Raw genomic sequence first — 13456 nt, 5'->3', positions numbered from 1 at the left:
CGCCTTCTGTGTACCATAAACTGACAAGCAGGAAAATATCTAATAAAGCACAGCACTCTGTGCTGGAAAACGTTCACATCCATTAGAGCCATGAACTGCGCTCTACGTCCATTGGTGCAATAGTCTTTTGTCCGCAGCCAGCTCCTTACAAAGTTTTATAGCCATTTGTTTATTACCAGTTTTAGTATGAAATTATTACAATAATGTAGGTGCTGCTCACACGGTGCAGTCATGAGGTTGTTTTCTCATCAGGATTGGATAAGCATAAAGCCTTTCATAAGTAAGAGATATAATTGGGGATGAGACTATGGAGGACACACAGGAGGCATAGTAATTCTTTAATGATTTTATTTAGAACTGTATAAAAATAACTTTCCTATTTATTTCTTCTGCAGGTGTCAGAATCACAGCAGTGACGAGACCATCAGTCCTTGCACATTGGTGCTGCTTTACCTGCAGCTGACTGACGCCTGGCATTTCTTACTGAATTCCTCTTTGGTACTGTTCAGCACTACCCTTCACAACAATATACTGTGATTGTCCAAAGTTATTGTACAACTTTCATTACTTTTTTATTCTCTTCTAGGTTCATTTACTGGTGACTGTCATACTGGCAACATTTACACTGCAGTGTGCGTATACTCTACGAGGTGAGATCTCATCAAATACCTACAAGTAGGCCAGCCAGCTTCATTCATTCCAAGGGCAGCCTAAGCATCTACAATTATGTATTACATCTTAAGTGGGACTGTAGATTACAAATTAATTTGTATGCCTTCAGTTCTATTGAAAAATTGTGCAATATATACACAAAATCGGACTGGTTTACCCTGGGTCCACCATAAAAAAAATCATTCTTGGGGCCCACTGTGTAGCTATGCAGGGTGCCAACGGGCAGTAGTCGTGGGCGACGGATTGACTCTAGACATCCCGGCACTCTAAAGGAAATTTTTCGGGTCTGGCTGCGTGTGTGGACTTTGTCTGTGTGTTCATGTAGGCCACATGCTGCCTCTGTTCTCAGCTGGTCAGGACCATATGCCGACTCAGGAGACCACCAGTTCAACGCAAACAGCAGTTCTTTACCGAAAGGGTTCTGACGGTTTCTCAGGAACAATTTCACACAGGAAAAAACAAGCACATAACTTCCAATATGTTCCAGTTTTATAGCACATCATCAAACATGTGTTCAGCTCCCGCTAGGTTGTTTCCAAAGTTACTGGCCCTATAAGTTCCAGCACAATCCAACCCAACACAACAATACACGTAGTACAGTACAGTTACTTTTCTTCCAGCAGGTCCATGTCTAGTCTACGTAACGGTCTAGTAATGACCAGAGCAAAGCCTTGTGCTCCCAGATGCTCAGGGACAAACTGCTTGGGTAAAGGACTATGTTCGCCAGAACCTTGCCAGATGAGGAGCCTGGCCATTAGCCTTCGGTCTATGGCTGCTTGTTCAAGGGTTGGCCTCTAGCCCTCTTGTTGATCTCGTTTAATGCTTGGACCAAAATCGTGGATTACACTATCTCCAATCCTCTCTCTTCTTTTTCCTGCCACAAGTCACCCAATTCTTACAGCTTCTACAGCTTGCAGGCTATGTGTCCATACTTACTACACACTAGGTCTCCACTCCACTTTTGCTTCAGCTCTAATAAGAGCAATCTGCTTTCCCTATATACTAACCCCTCCCGTCGTGGGCTAGTCCAAGCACTTAACTGTTAGTGACCCTACTGTCAAGCAACTACCTAAACAAGTACTATGCAACACATTAACACATACAATAAATACTATTCCCTACACCTTATATTATACATCACACAGGAACATGTTACAAATCACATAACACAGTATTTGCAAAAGGGAAAAGACATTCATTATTCACACTAAACAAAAATATGATGACGTGATTGGTGTCTTTAGGGGCAGGAACACAACAGTCATAGTTCACCACTCTTGCAGCTAAGAGTTTTACCAATTGTGTAGTAAAAGTGCTAATACCTGGGTATAATACAAGTAAATACACATCTTAAAGCGCCACTCCAGCATTTTTTTACTTATTTCACCCCTGGAGTAGTTCTTCTAATCTAAGGTCCCCGACTTTACTCTTATACTCACCCTCTGGTATCTTCATCCGCTATTGCCGCCGCTCCGGTCGGTCTCCTGTGATTTGAGACCTGCCGGCAGTTGTAATGTTTTATGGATAGAGCTGGAGTTCACAACAAATACAAGTAGGTGAGAGCCTCGTTCTTGCTCTCGTATACTTGAATTGAGAGTTTGTGACATAACTTCTTTCCAATCAGAAGTTTCAATCACAAGATAGTGCTGAGGCACCGGAGTAATGCTGAAAAAAGTATTATGTCGGAACAGGATGTTTGAGTGTAATAAAGGGGTGAAAGAGGGGTTTTTTTGTATTTCATTTGAAATAAAATATATTTTGTAATATAAATAAATAAATTTGTTTATTTCTTTTCACTTACAGATTAGTAATGGGGGGGTCTCATAGACGCCTACCATCACTAATCTACAGCTTAGTGGCAGCTGTGAGCTGTCATTAACCTCTTATTACTCCGATTGCCACCGCACCGGGGCTATCTGGATGAACTTGGTAAAGTTCCGGCATTGTCGCAGCTAATGGATGCTACAATTCTGAGCGACTGCAGGCTGCTATGTTTAGCCTGGGGGGACTCAATAACCATGGGTTTCCCCAGCCTGGGAATATCAGCCCCTAGCTCTCAGTTTTATTATGGCTGGGTATCAAAATTGGTGGGACCACACTAACATATTTTTTTTATAACTATTTTTTTTTTTTAATTTTAAAAAAAGTTGCATGGTTTCCATTTATTTTGATTCACAGCCAAGATAAGTGCATGGCTGGGGTCTGCAGCCTGAAGCCATATTCTTTATTTGTGATGGTTATTATAATATGGGGGAACCTATGCCAACTTATTTTGTTTATTTTTACACCAACAGCGTCTGTAATTGCAAGCAGTTAGATACTCCGTCCCATAGGGTAGGGGTGCGATCTGACTGCATCCAATCACAGATGCGGGGACTGCCGGTGTACGGGGGAAGCAGTGCATATGCATGAGGTTAATGAGGGGCCCCGGAAGTAGTGTTATCGCCACACTGAAGACTGGTAAGTATAACACGCCTGCTCTAATCCCTCTATCCCTTCTACCACCAGTTTAAAGCACATTATTTGGGTCCCCATCGACTTATATGGGGACCAGCATCCAGCCAGAGATCTGGGGGTTTTTTTTCGTTTTTTTTTTAAATTTGGTTCGACCCAGCGATCATGGGTATTTACGGGTTCGCCTATCACTACTAGTGACAAGAAAGAGCAAACATAAGTAAGGCTATGTATTGAAAAGTAGTTGGTATAAAAAGGAAAATGCATGCAATTCTTCAAAGTGGTTACTGATAGAATCCATTCCAAACTAGGTATTTTCCTATCAAAAAGTTTCAAGGGAAAAAAAAAATTCTAAAATCCTCCCAAATCTTTTCAGAAAAAGAAAAATTAAAATAAATAAAAAATCCCCCAAAACTGTATATGCACTGCATACAATTTGTATCCTAGCAAAGTGGCTTCTGAAAAAACATGTGGGCACATTGCCAAAAGACGTGTTTCCTGAATCCCGTTTCCCGCTAGAAAAACTATTCTTTTTTTGGGAAACCTAACAAGCCCTAAAAGTATTTTTAAGCATCATATAAACAGGAAAATGCCAAACATATTTCATTGAAAGCTAAAGCAATCCATTAGGTAAGTTTTATATATTAGTAAGTCAACACCACCAAGCAGTGACTAATTGTAGGGTTATACAGGTAAATATTTGTAATGGCGTCATCTAGGCCAGGAGTTTAGGGTACCTTCACACTTAGCGATGCAGCAGCGATCCGACCAGCGATCTGACCTGGTCAGGATCGCTGCTGCATCGCTACATGGTCGCTGGTGAGCTGTCAAACAGGCAGATCTCACCAGCGACCACTGAACAGCCCCCAGCCAGCAGCGACGTGCAAGCGACGCTGCGCTTGTACGGAGCCGCCGACTGGAAGCTGCGGAGACTGGTAACTAAGGTAAACATCGGGTATGGTTACCCGATGTTTACATTAGTTACCAGCGCTGTGTGCAGGGAGCAGGGAGCCGCGCACACTGAGCGCTGGCTCCTTGCTCTCCTAGCTGCTGTACACATCGGGTTAATTAACCCGATGTGTAATGCAGCTACATGTGCAGAGAGCAAGGAGCCGCGCACACTGCTTAGCGCTGGCTCCTTGCTCTCCTAGCTGCTATACACATCGGGTTAATTAACCCGATGTGTACAGCAGCTACATGTGCAGAGAGCCGGAGCCGGCAGCACAGGCAGCGTGAGAGCTGCGGAGGCTGGTAACTAAGGTAAATATCGGGTAACCACCTTGGTTACCCGATGTTTATCTTGGTTACAAGCTTACCTCAGCTGTCAGACGCCGGCTCCTGCTCCCTGCTCGCTTCATTTGTCGCTCTCTCGCTGTCACACACAGCGATGTGTGTGTCACAGCGGGAGAGCGGCTTTGAAGAAAACGAACCAGGGCTGTGTGTAACGAGCAGCGATCTCGCAGCAGGGGCCAGATCGCTGCTCAGTGTCACACACAGCGAGATCGCTAATGAGGTCACTGCTGCGTCACAAAAAGCGTGACTCAGCAGCGATCTCGGCAGCGAGCTCGCTGTGTGTGAAGCACCCCTTAGTCTCAATAATCACTGTTGTCTCTTGTGTTAGATGATCAGTCTCACAGCATGACAGCAGTGGAGATAATGGAGATCAAGGTAGATAGCACATAACTATCCTGGTGGAAAGTGTAGGTGAGCATGGTGGATATTGTTGCAGCATTTTTTATTTATTTGCTCATCCCTGTTTGTAATGACCATACAAATTAATACAGATAATGCTCTTTAGGTAGTACATTCCCTGTGTAATGTCATTTACTATTAGAGATGTCCACTATCTGGGCAACTCATTAAATATAATCTTTACCAGTGTAAAATAAAGAGATACTCACCATTCTACCATTGTCAGCGCCCCAGCTTAGCTGACCATGCATGTACTGTACTTTTATTTGGTAAAAGGGATAACCACGGCTGAACACACTGGAGATCGAAATTAGAGAACAACACACAATTTCCTAAATGTTAAGGTCATTGTGTGGTCCTATGTGATTATATCCTAACATGAGTAAACTAGCAGTATTTTAATCTTATCTCATAATTGAATTTTATTCTAAAGCACATAATAAAAATGTAAATGAGATAAATGATAAAGAACACTGATGAAAATTAGAGAACTCTTTCAGATACCTGCAGGTTATTAGTGTTAATCTGGCACATTATGCTAATTTCCTTAATTATATGACAAACCCTATGTAACTAGCAGCCTAACTTTCCTGTTTGCATTGACTTTGCAAAAATGGTGTGCTGTTACAAAGTGACTGAAACCCTCTGGCAGCAGGTTGTCCAGATGAAGGCCATAGGGGTGACCCTATTAGCTGTAGCAAGAGAAGTTCATTGTTCCAAATCTGTGATTTTGAGAATATTGCATCTTTACAACATCACAAACTCATTCAAGTCCCCAAAGAAGACTGGTCACCCTCAAAAGACAAATGCAAGAAAGGACAGGATAATACGGAGAATCTCCATGGGTAATCGTTTCAACACTACAGCTGCAATTGCTCGATAGTTCAGTACTAAACAGGGTAAGGATCTGTCTTGTCATACAGTGTCACAATGTTTAAGAGCATTTGGACTGAAAGCCCACTCTGCATTGACCAAACCTCTCATTAGCAGAAAGAATCAAAAGGCTAGACTCACCTTTTGTAAGGAGCATGTTGTGTGGACAGAGGAGAAAAGGTTCACAGTTCATTTTAGTGATGAAAGCAAGTTTAAATTATTTGGGTCTAATGGGAAACATTATGCTCGTCGACAAACTGGGTAAAGACTGAACCCAAAGTGTGTTAAGAAGTCAGTGAAAGGTGGTGGAGGAAGTGTCATGGTTTGGGGAATGTTTTCTACAGCAGGAGTTGGACCTCTCATACAGCTTCATGGCAGAGTGAATGCAAGTGTGTATCAGAACCTTCAACAACCACACGTGGTTCCTAAAGGGCGCTTTACACGCTACAATATATCTTACGATGTGTTGGCGGGGTCACGTCGTAAGTGACGCACATCCGGCATCGTAAGTATAATTGTAGCGTGTAAAACCTCTGTGCAATTGCGATTGAACGAAAATCAGTTCATCGCATGCAAGTCGTTCATTTCTCAAAAATTGAACGTGTGGTTGTGCAATGTTCCCGAGGCAGCACACATTGCAATGTGTGACACACCGGGAACAGTGAACGACAGCTTACCTCCGTCCGCGGCTACCGCCGACAATGCAGAAGGAATTGGGTGGGCGGGATGTTTACGTCCCGCTCATCTCCACCCCTCCGCTTCTATTGGCCGGCTGTCGCGTGACGTCGTATGGACGGGTAAGTACGTGTGACGGGGGTTAATTGTTTGTGCGGCACATTCAACAAATTGAACGTGCTGCACATACGATGTGAACGGTTACGATCGCATACGATATTGTATGCAGAATCGTAACAAGTAAAGCAGGCTTTAGTTGCGTTCATCACTCAATTAGCCAGAAATGTTCATGCAGAACAATGCCCCCTGTCACACAGCAAAACGGGTAAAGCAGTTCCTTAACAGAAAACATTGATATAATGAAATGATCAGCCCAGAGTCCTGATCTAAACCCAATAGAAAACCTCTGGAAAATCCTTGCTGACAAAGTTATGGCCAAGAAACCGACAACAGTCAAAGAACTGTGGAAGAGACAGGAAGGAGAGTGGACCAAAATCACACCAAAGCAGTGTGAGAGACAAGTGATGTCCTGTGACTGCAGATGTGCTGAAGTCATTCACAACAAAGGCCTGTACACTTCCTACTAATTGGTGATTGGTTGCCTTCAGAAAATGTTATCTTTCTCTGTGCGACAGTCATTGCTGTCCTCTAATTACGATCATCACGTTTTGGACAAAATAAAGGTTTTATGTTGATAAGCTTTGGATCTTTTGTAAAACACAGTTCTAGTGACATGGTGCACCCCTTACATGGTGAGGCTGTGCAGGTCGGGTCAGGAGACTCACAACGCATCTGTGGATTATGGTCGCTACTCAGATTATATCCTGACACCTGAATTCAGCCTAAAGGTGGCTTTACACGCTACAAGATCGCTAACGCGATCTCGTTGGGGTCACGGAATTTGTGACGCACATCCGGCCGCGTTAGCGATGTCGTTGTGTGTGACACCTATGAGCGATTTTGAATCGTTGCAAAAATGTTCAAAATCGCTAATCGGTGACATGCCCCCCTCTTCCCAAATATCGTTGCTGCTGCAGTAACGATGTTGTTCCTCGTTCCTGCGGCAGCACACATCGAAACGTGTGAGACCACAGGAGCGACGAACCTCACCTTACCTGCGGCCGCCCGCAATGAGGAAGGAAGGAGGTGGGCGGCATGTTCGTCCCGCTCATCTTCGCCCCTCCGCTTTGATTGGGCGGCTGCTTAGTGATGTCGCTGTGATGCTGAACGAACCAACCCCCTTAGAAAGGAGGCAGTTCGCCGGTCATAGCGACATCGCAGAGCAGGTATGTGCGTGTGACGCTGCCGTAGCGATAATGTTCGCTACGGCAGCGATCATCGGCTAGCGATGTCGCAGCGTGTAAAGCCCGCTTAAGGCCGGAGTCACACTTGCGAGTGACTTGCATGGTATCACCCGACATGGCCACATAATCTCTGGACAGGAGCATCTCAGCTGCATAGAAATACATGCATCGACCTGCTTCTGTCAGCAGAATGTGCGTCTGTGTCGGGTGATGTGAGACTCATGCATGTGACTCCAGCCTAACCCCAGTCCTACACTTTGTAGACTTTTTTTTGTTGTGTGAGTCACAGAAGTGATATACAGCAATGATACTACATAGAGTCTTGCAAAGTTCTATTAGTCATTTGGGGAATGAGATATAAGTATTTTGTAACCATCCCTACTAAACGGTTGATATTATACAGTCATTGTGCTCATTGCAATTAAAGGGAACCTGACAGTGGATACCTGCTGCCGGATCCACAGGCCGCATGTATTGGACACTGGCTCTATGATGTCAGACAGCTATGTTTTACTGTGAAACCCTTCAGAATTTCAGCAAAAAACATACTGTTCGTCTAACAGTCTAATTGGTGGCAATGACACACAGGTGACTAGTCCAAGAGCCGGTCCCTGACTGCATCTCTCCGGCCCATTCCCCTTGAGTGACAGGTATGTATGTGTGTATGAGGAGGCTTATGTAAAGTGGACAAGCCGCCATGGACTGACTTCTTGAACTAATCACCTGAGCGGTATGGTCACCACAGCTGTTTTACAAACTTGGATTCGTGCTGCTTGTGATTCGGGCTTCATGTATCAGCTGTCAGCTTTCCTGGAACCACACCTCAGTTTATATGAACAGAAATTATATACTTAAAGCACATGTAATTCCTCCTTTTTTGTTTTACTAGGTAACATTTTCCAGTCCAGAAGAGCTGACAATGTCTACGGTTCTCCACAACCAGCAGACAATGTTCATGATTCTCCAAGACCCGAGGAAACTGAAGAGTCTGTGGTCAACAATTTTCCACCACCCCGTTCAGAGACTAGAAACATAGACCTGACCAGATGACAGACAATACACCGTGATGGGCATAAAGCCAACTTATGGGCATGACATTTGGGGAAAATTGACTTTGCTATGCGTTACTACACAGGTGTTGGATGTCGTTTTAATGAACAATGGACAATGTGAGATGCAGCACTACTACTTCATCATTGCCATGAATATATGAAGGAACAATTCTGTTAATTTTAGGAGGAAATTGACAGAGAAAAATTGCAGGCAATTTTATACATGTGTAAGAGAATAAAGAAGATTTTAACTCCTGATGTTCTTACTACTCAGTCAATGTGACGACCTAGGATCTTAGCAGATTCATTACCATTCCCTCTGTGGTCCACTGTCTGGCCAAATACATAGATTGCTATAGATATTGTACAAATTACAGCATACATTACATTTATATTGTGCACAGTTGGCACCAATGGTGTATTCATAACAACCCTTAACAATTCTACAATTCTCAGCACTGAAATTGCAACATTAAAAAAGAAAAGTCATGGAATTAGGAAATCACAGTATGGGTAGACATGTTACTGATATGTAAAGAATGAAAAATGGCAAAAAATCTTTCAAAACATCTTGATTTTATTCAGTATCGAGTATAAACACAGAAATACAGGGACTTGCATGCCTTGGAGGCCATCAGTGAGGTTATAGTTAATGGTTGAGGAATGTTCTGCCATGCTTTAGCACACCAATCATTAAGATCCACTGCTGGCAGCTATCTTTGTAATTGCCAACCAATATCATCCCAGATGTGCTCAATGAGAGGCAAGTTTAGAGATGCTGCAGGCCATGGTAGCACGTTTAGGGCATACAGGTTGTTCACCATATGTGTAGGAAGTGGCCTGTCATTATGTGAAAAAATGTTTCATGGGGCACTATGGAGAACTGGCAATAGCATTGGTTCCACAACCAAATCAATGTAGAGTCAAACTGTTAGTGCCCCTGGAATGAAGACTAGAAGGGTCCAGCTACCATACATTATGCCACCCCACACAATAACTCAATGGTGTGACGTTTCATTGTGAAATCCTACTTAACACTAGAACTACTGAGGTAGTCATTTTGACTACTTTCCACCATGTATTTCTATATAGGTGTCACGAGTCCAGTAGTTCTAGTGTTAATGTTGTTGTCCACATGGTCAAATAAGAAGAATGGCGCTACATTCTGTCATGTTAATGAAATTGGACATCACCTACGAGGCCTAAATACAAAGTCTACACAAACCACCAGAAGGCGTCGGCACAATATTGGGCTACAATCCAAACATTCTGCTACAGATGCTCCATTGACCTCACATCACCACTCTCAAAGATTATCATGGTGGAGAGCAAGGCAACAATGGAGGCTGGAATAGAGGTCTATCCTCTAATGGTCATGTCACACACAACGACAGCGACGACGATGTCGCTAATAAGTCGCCATTTTCTGTGACATAGCAGCGACCTTGATTGCGATGTCGCTGTGTGTGACATCCAGCAACGACCTGGCTCCTACTGTGAGGTTGCCAGTTGTTGCTGAATCTCCTGGTTCATCTTTTGGTCGTTGCTCTCCCTCTGTGACGCACACAACGCTGTGTGTGACAGCGAGAGAGCAACAAATTGAATGTGCAGGGAGCAGGGAGCCGGCGTCTGCGGACGCTGGTAACCAAGATAAATATCGGGTAACCATGCAAAGGCTTGTTTACCCGTTATTTTCCATTCGTTACCAGCGTTCGCAGCTTCTTGAAGCCAGCTGCCTGCTCCCTGCACACGTAGCCAAGGAGCACATCGGGTAACTATAAGCAAAGCGGTTTGCTTATTAACCCGATGTGTACTCTGGCTACGAGTGCAGGGAGCCAGCGCTAAGTGGTGTGCGCTGGTAACCAAGGTAAATATCGAGTAAAGAGGTGAAGCACTTTGCTTGGTTACCCGATATTTACCTTAGTTACCAAGTGCAGCATCGCTTCCACGCGTCGCTGCTGGCTGGGGGCTGGTCACTGGTTGCTGGTGAGATCTGCCTGTTTGACAGCTCACCAGTGACCATATAACGACGCAGCAGTGATCCTGATAAGGTCAAATAGTCGTCGTGATCGCTGCTGCGTCGCTACGTGTGACCTAGGCTTTAGTCTCGCTTTAGTATTGAATGCAATGATAGCTGGAGACTGGACTTTCCTCCCATCAGGCACATCTGTGGCTACTTTGTTGGTTTTGCAAGATTAATATTGAGTGCTTCTTGCCATTAAAAGGATTGTAATATCCTGCCATCCTATTTCCCCCTGGAATAATAAATACACAGGATATTTCCACACAACAAAATTAGTGAAGAGTCTGTCATCTGTTTTCAGCCATTGTATGGACCACTCTCCAGGACAATGGCTCTGGAGAAATGAAAGAACAGCTTAGCTATGATGACATTATCAAGCATCTCAATTAGTATAAGTCTATTTGCTGAAGATAAGGTGAATGCAACTGGATACAAGGTTATCTTTAAACCCTTAGGGGTGCTTCACACACAGCGAGCTCGCTGCCGAGATCGCTGCTGAGTCACGCTTTTTGTGACGCAGCAGTGACCTCATTAGCGATCTCGCTGTGTGTGACACTGAGCAGCGATCTGGCCCCTGCTGCGAGATCGCTGCTCGTTACACACAGCCCTGGTTCGTTTTCTTCAAAGCCGCTCTCCTGCTGTGACACACAGATCGCTGTGTGTGACAGCAAGAGAGCGACAAATGAAGCGAGCAGGGAGCAGGAGCCGGCATCTGACAGCTGAGGTAAGCTGTATCCAAGATAAACATCGGGTAACCAAGGTGGTTACCCGATATTTACCTTAGTTACCAGCAGCTCTCACGCTGCCTGTGCTGCCGGCTCCGGCTCTCTGCACATGTAGCTGCTGTACACATCGGGTTAATTAACCCGATGTGTACAGCAGCTAGGAGAGCAAGGAGCCAGCGCTCAGTGTGCGCGGCTCCCTGCTCTCTGCACATGTAGCTGCATTACACATCGGGTTAATTAACCCGATGTGTACTGTAGCTAGGAGAGCAAGGAGCCAGCGCTTAGTGTGCGCGGCTCCCTGCTCCCTGCTCACACTGGTAACTAATGTAAACATCGGGTAACCATACCCGATGTTTACCTTAGTTACCAGTCTCCGCAGCTTCCAGACGGCGGCTCCGTGCAAGCGCAACGTCGCTTGCACGTCGCTGCTGGCTGGGGGCTGGTCACTGGTCGCTGGTGAGATCTGCCTGTTTGACAGCTCACCAGCGACCATGTAGCGATGCAGCAGCGATCCTGACCAGGTCAGATCGCTGGTCGGATCGCTGCTGCATCGCTAAGTGTGAAGGTACCCTTACTGCAACATCGCAAACGACATCACTGTAACGTCACCGGTTTTGTGACGTAATAGCGACCTCCTCAACGACATTGCAGTGTGTGACACGCATCAGCGACCTGGCCCCTGCTGTGAGGTTGATGATCACTACACATCTCTCAGGACCATTCTTTGGTCCTTTGTTTCCCGCTGTGCAGCAAGCATCATTGTGTTTGACACCGTTACTGCGACTTCCCTTTCAAAAAGCTGCTTCACAACGTCCCCAATGACTAGCTTGGTTGTTCTGCAGGTCCATATCGCTGTTGCGTCATTTTCCAGGTATGCCTGTTTGGCAGCTCACCAGCGACTCACCAGAGACTTTGTAGCGATCCCGGCCAGGTTGGGATCGCTGGTGGGATCGCTAGAAAGTCTCAGTGTGTAAAGGGGCCTTTAAGAACTGAGCCACTTTGTACCTTATAATGACCATGCCTCATTTCTCAAATATGAGTAGTGTTAAGCTGGGTTCACACATAGCGACAGCGACAACGACGTCGCTGTTACGTCACCATTTTCTGTGACGCAACAGCGACCTAGTAAGTCGCTGCTTAGCTGTCAAACACAGCAGACGCAGCAGCGATCATAACGACACGCGTCGCTGTGGAAGCCGTGCTGCACTTGGTAACTAAGGTAAATATCGGGTAACCATTACCTGATATTTACCTTGGTTACCAGAGCACACGCTTAGCGCTGGCTCCCTGCTCTCCTAGCCAGGGTACACATCGGGTTAATTACCCGATGTGTACTCCGGCTACTGCTACGTGTGCAGGGAGCCAGCGCTAAGCGGTGTGCTCTCATACTGCCAGTGCCGGCTCCCTGCTCACGTAGCTGAAGTACACATCGGGTAATTAACCCGATGTGTACTCTGGCTAGGAGTGCAGGAAGCAGGTTGCCGGCACTGGCAGCGTGAGAGCGGCGGTGCTAGTAACTAATGTAAATATCGGGTAACCAAGGAAAGGGCTTCTTGGTTACCCAATGTTTACCTTGGTTACAGCTTACCGCAGGCTGCCAGACGCCGGCTCCTGCTCCCTGCTCGCTTCAGTTCGTCGCTCTCTCGCTGTCACACACAGCGATGTGCGCTTCACAGCGGGAGAGCGAGGAGCAAAAAATGAAGCAGGACATCCAGCAACGAGCGGCGACCTTACAGCAGGGGCCAGCTCGTTGCTGGATGTCAGACACAGCGACAGCGATGGAACGTCGCTGCCACGTCACAGAAAATGGTGACGTAGCAGCGACGTCGTTGTCGCCGTCGCTGTGTGTGACACCACCTTTACTTTGGGAGGTAATATCTCTGGAAGATTTCAACACATCCTAGTGATTCCGAGATTGTGCTTTTCATTACACATTGTACTTCATGTTAGTGGTAAAATTTTGGTTGATATAATATGGGTTTGTTT

General features: G+C 45.4%; 1 protein-coding gene across 1 annotated transcript in view; it reads left to right on the top strand.

The window, feature by feature from the left end:
• SEL1L3 (SEL1L family member 3) overlaps window positions 1-8960 on the top strand; it is a 163917-nt gene extending 154957 nt beyond the window's left edge. Inside the window, exons 23-25 of the mRNA XM_075346942.1 lie at window positions 396-498; window positions 587-650; window positions 8560-8960. Coding sequence (XP_075203057.1) covers window positions 396-498; window positions 587-650; window positions 8560-8720 — 328 coding nt within the window. The 3' untranslated portion in view covers window positions 8721-8960. The remainder of the gene's footprint in view (window positions 1-395; window positions 499-586; window positions 651-8559) is intronic.
• The last annotated feature ends 4496 nt before the right edge of the window (window positions 8961-13456 follow it).

The sequence above is a fragment of the Anomaloglossus baeobatrachus genome, chromosome 1, assembly GCF_048569485.1.
Source record: "Anomaloglossus baeobatrachus isolate aAnoBae1 chromosome 1, aAnoBae1.hap1, whole genome shotgun sequence".
Taxonomy (NCBI): Eukaryota; Metazoa; Chordata; class Amphibia; order Anura; family Aromobatidae; genus Anomaloglossus; species Anomaloglossus baeobatrachus.
Note: the sequence above shows the minus strand (reverse complement) of the source record. Positions and strands in the feature narration are given on the sequence as shown.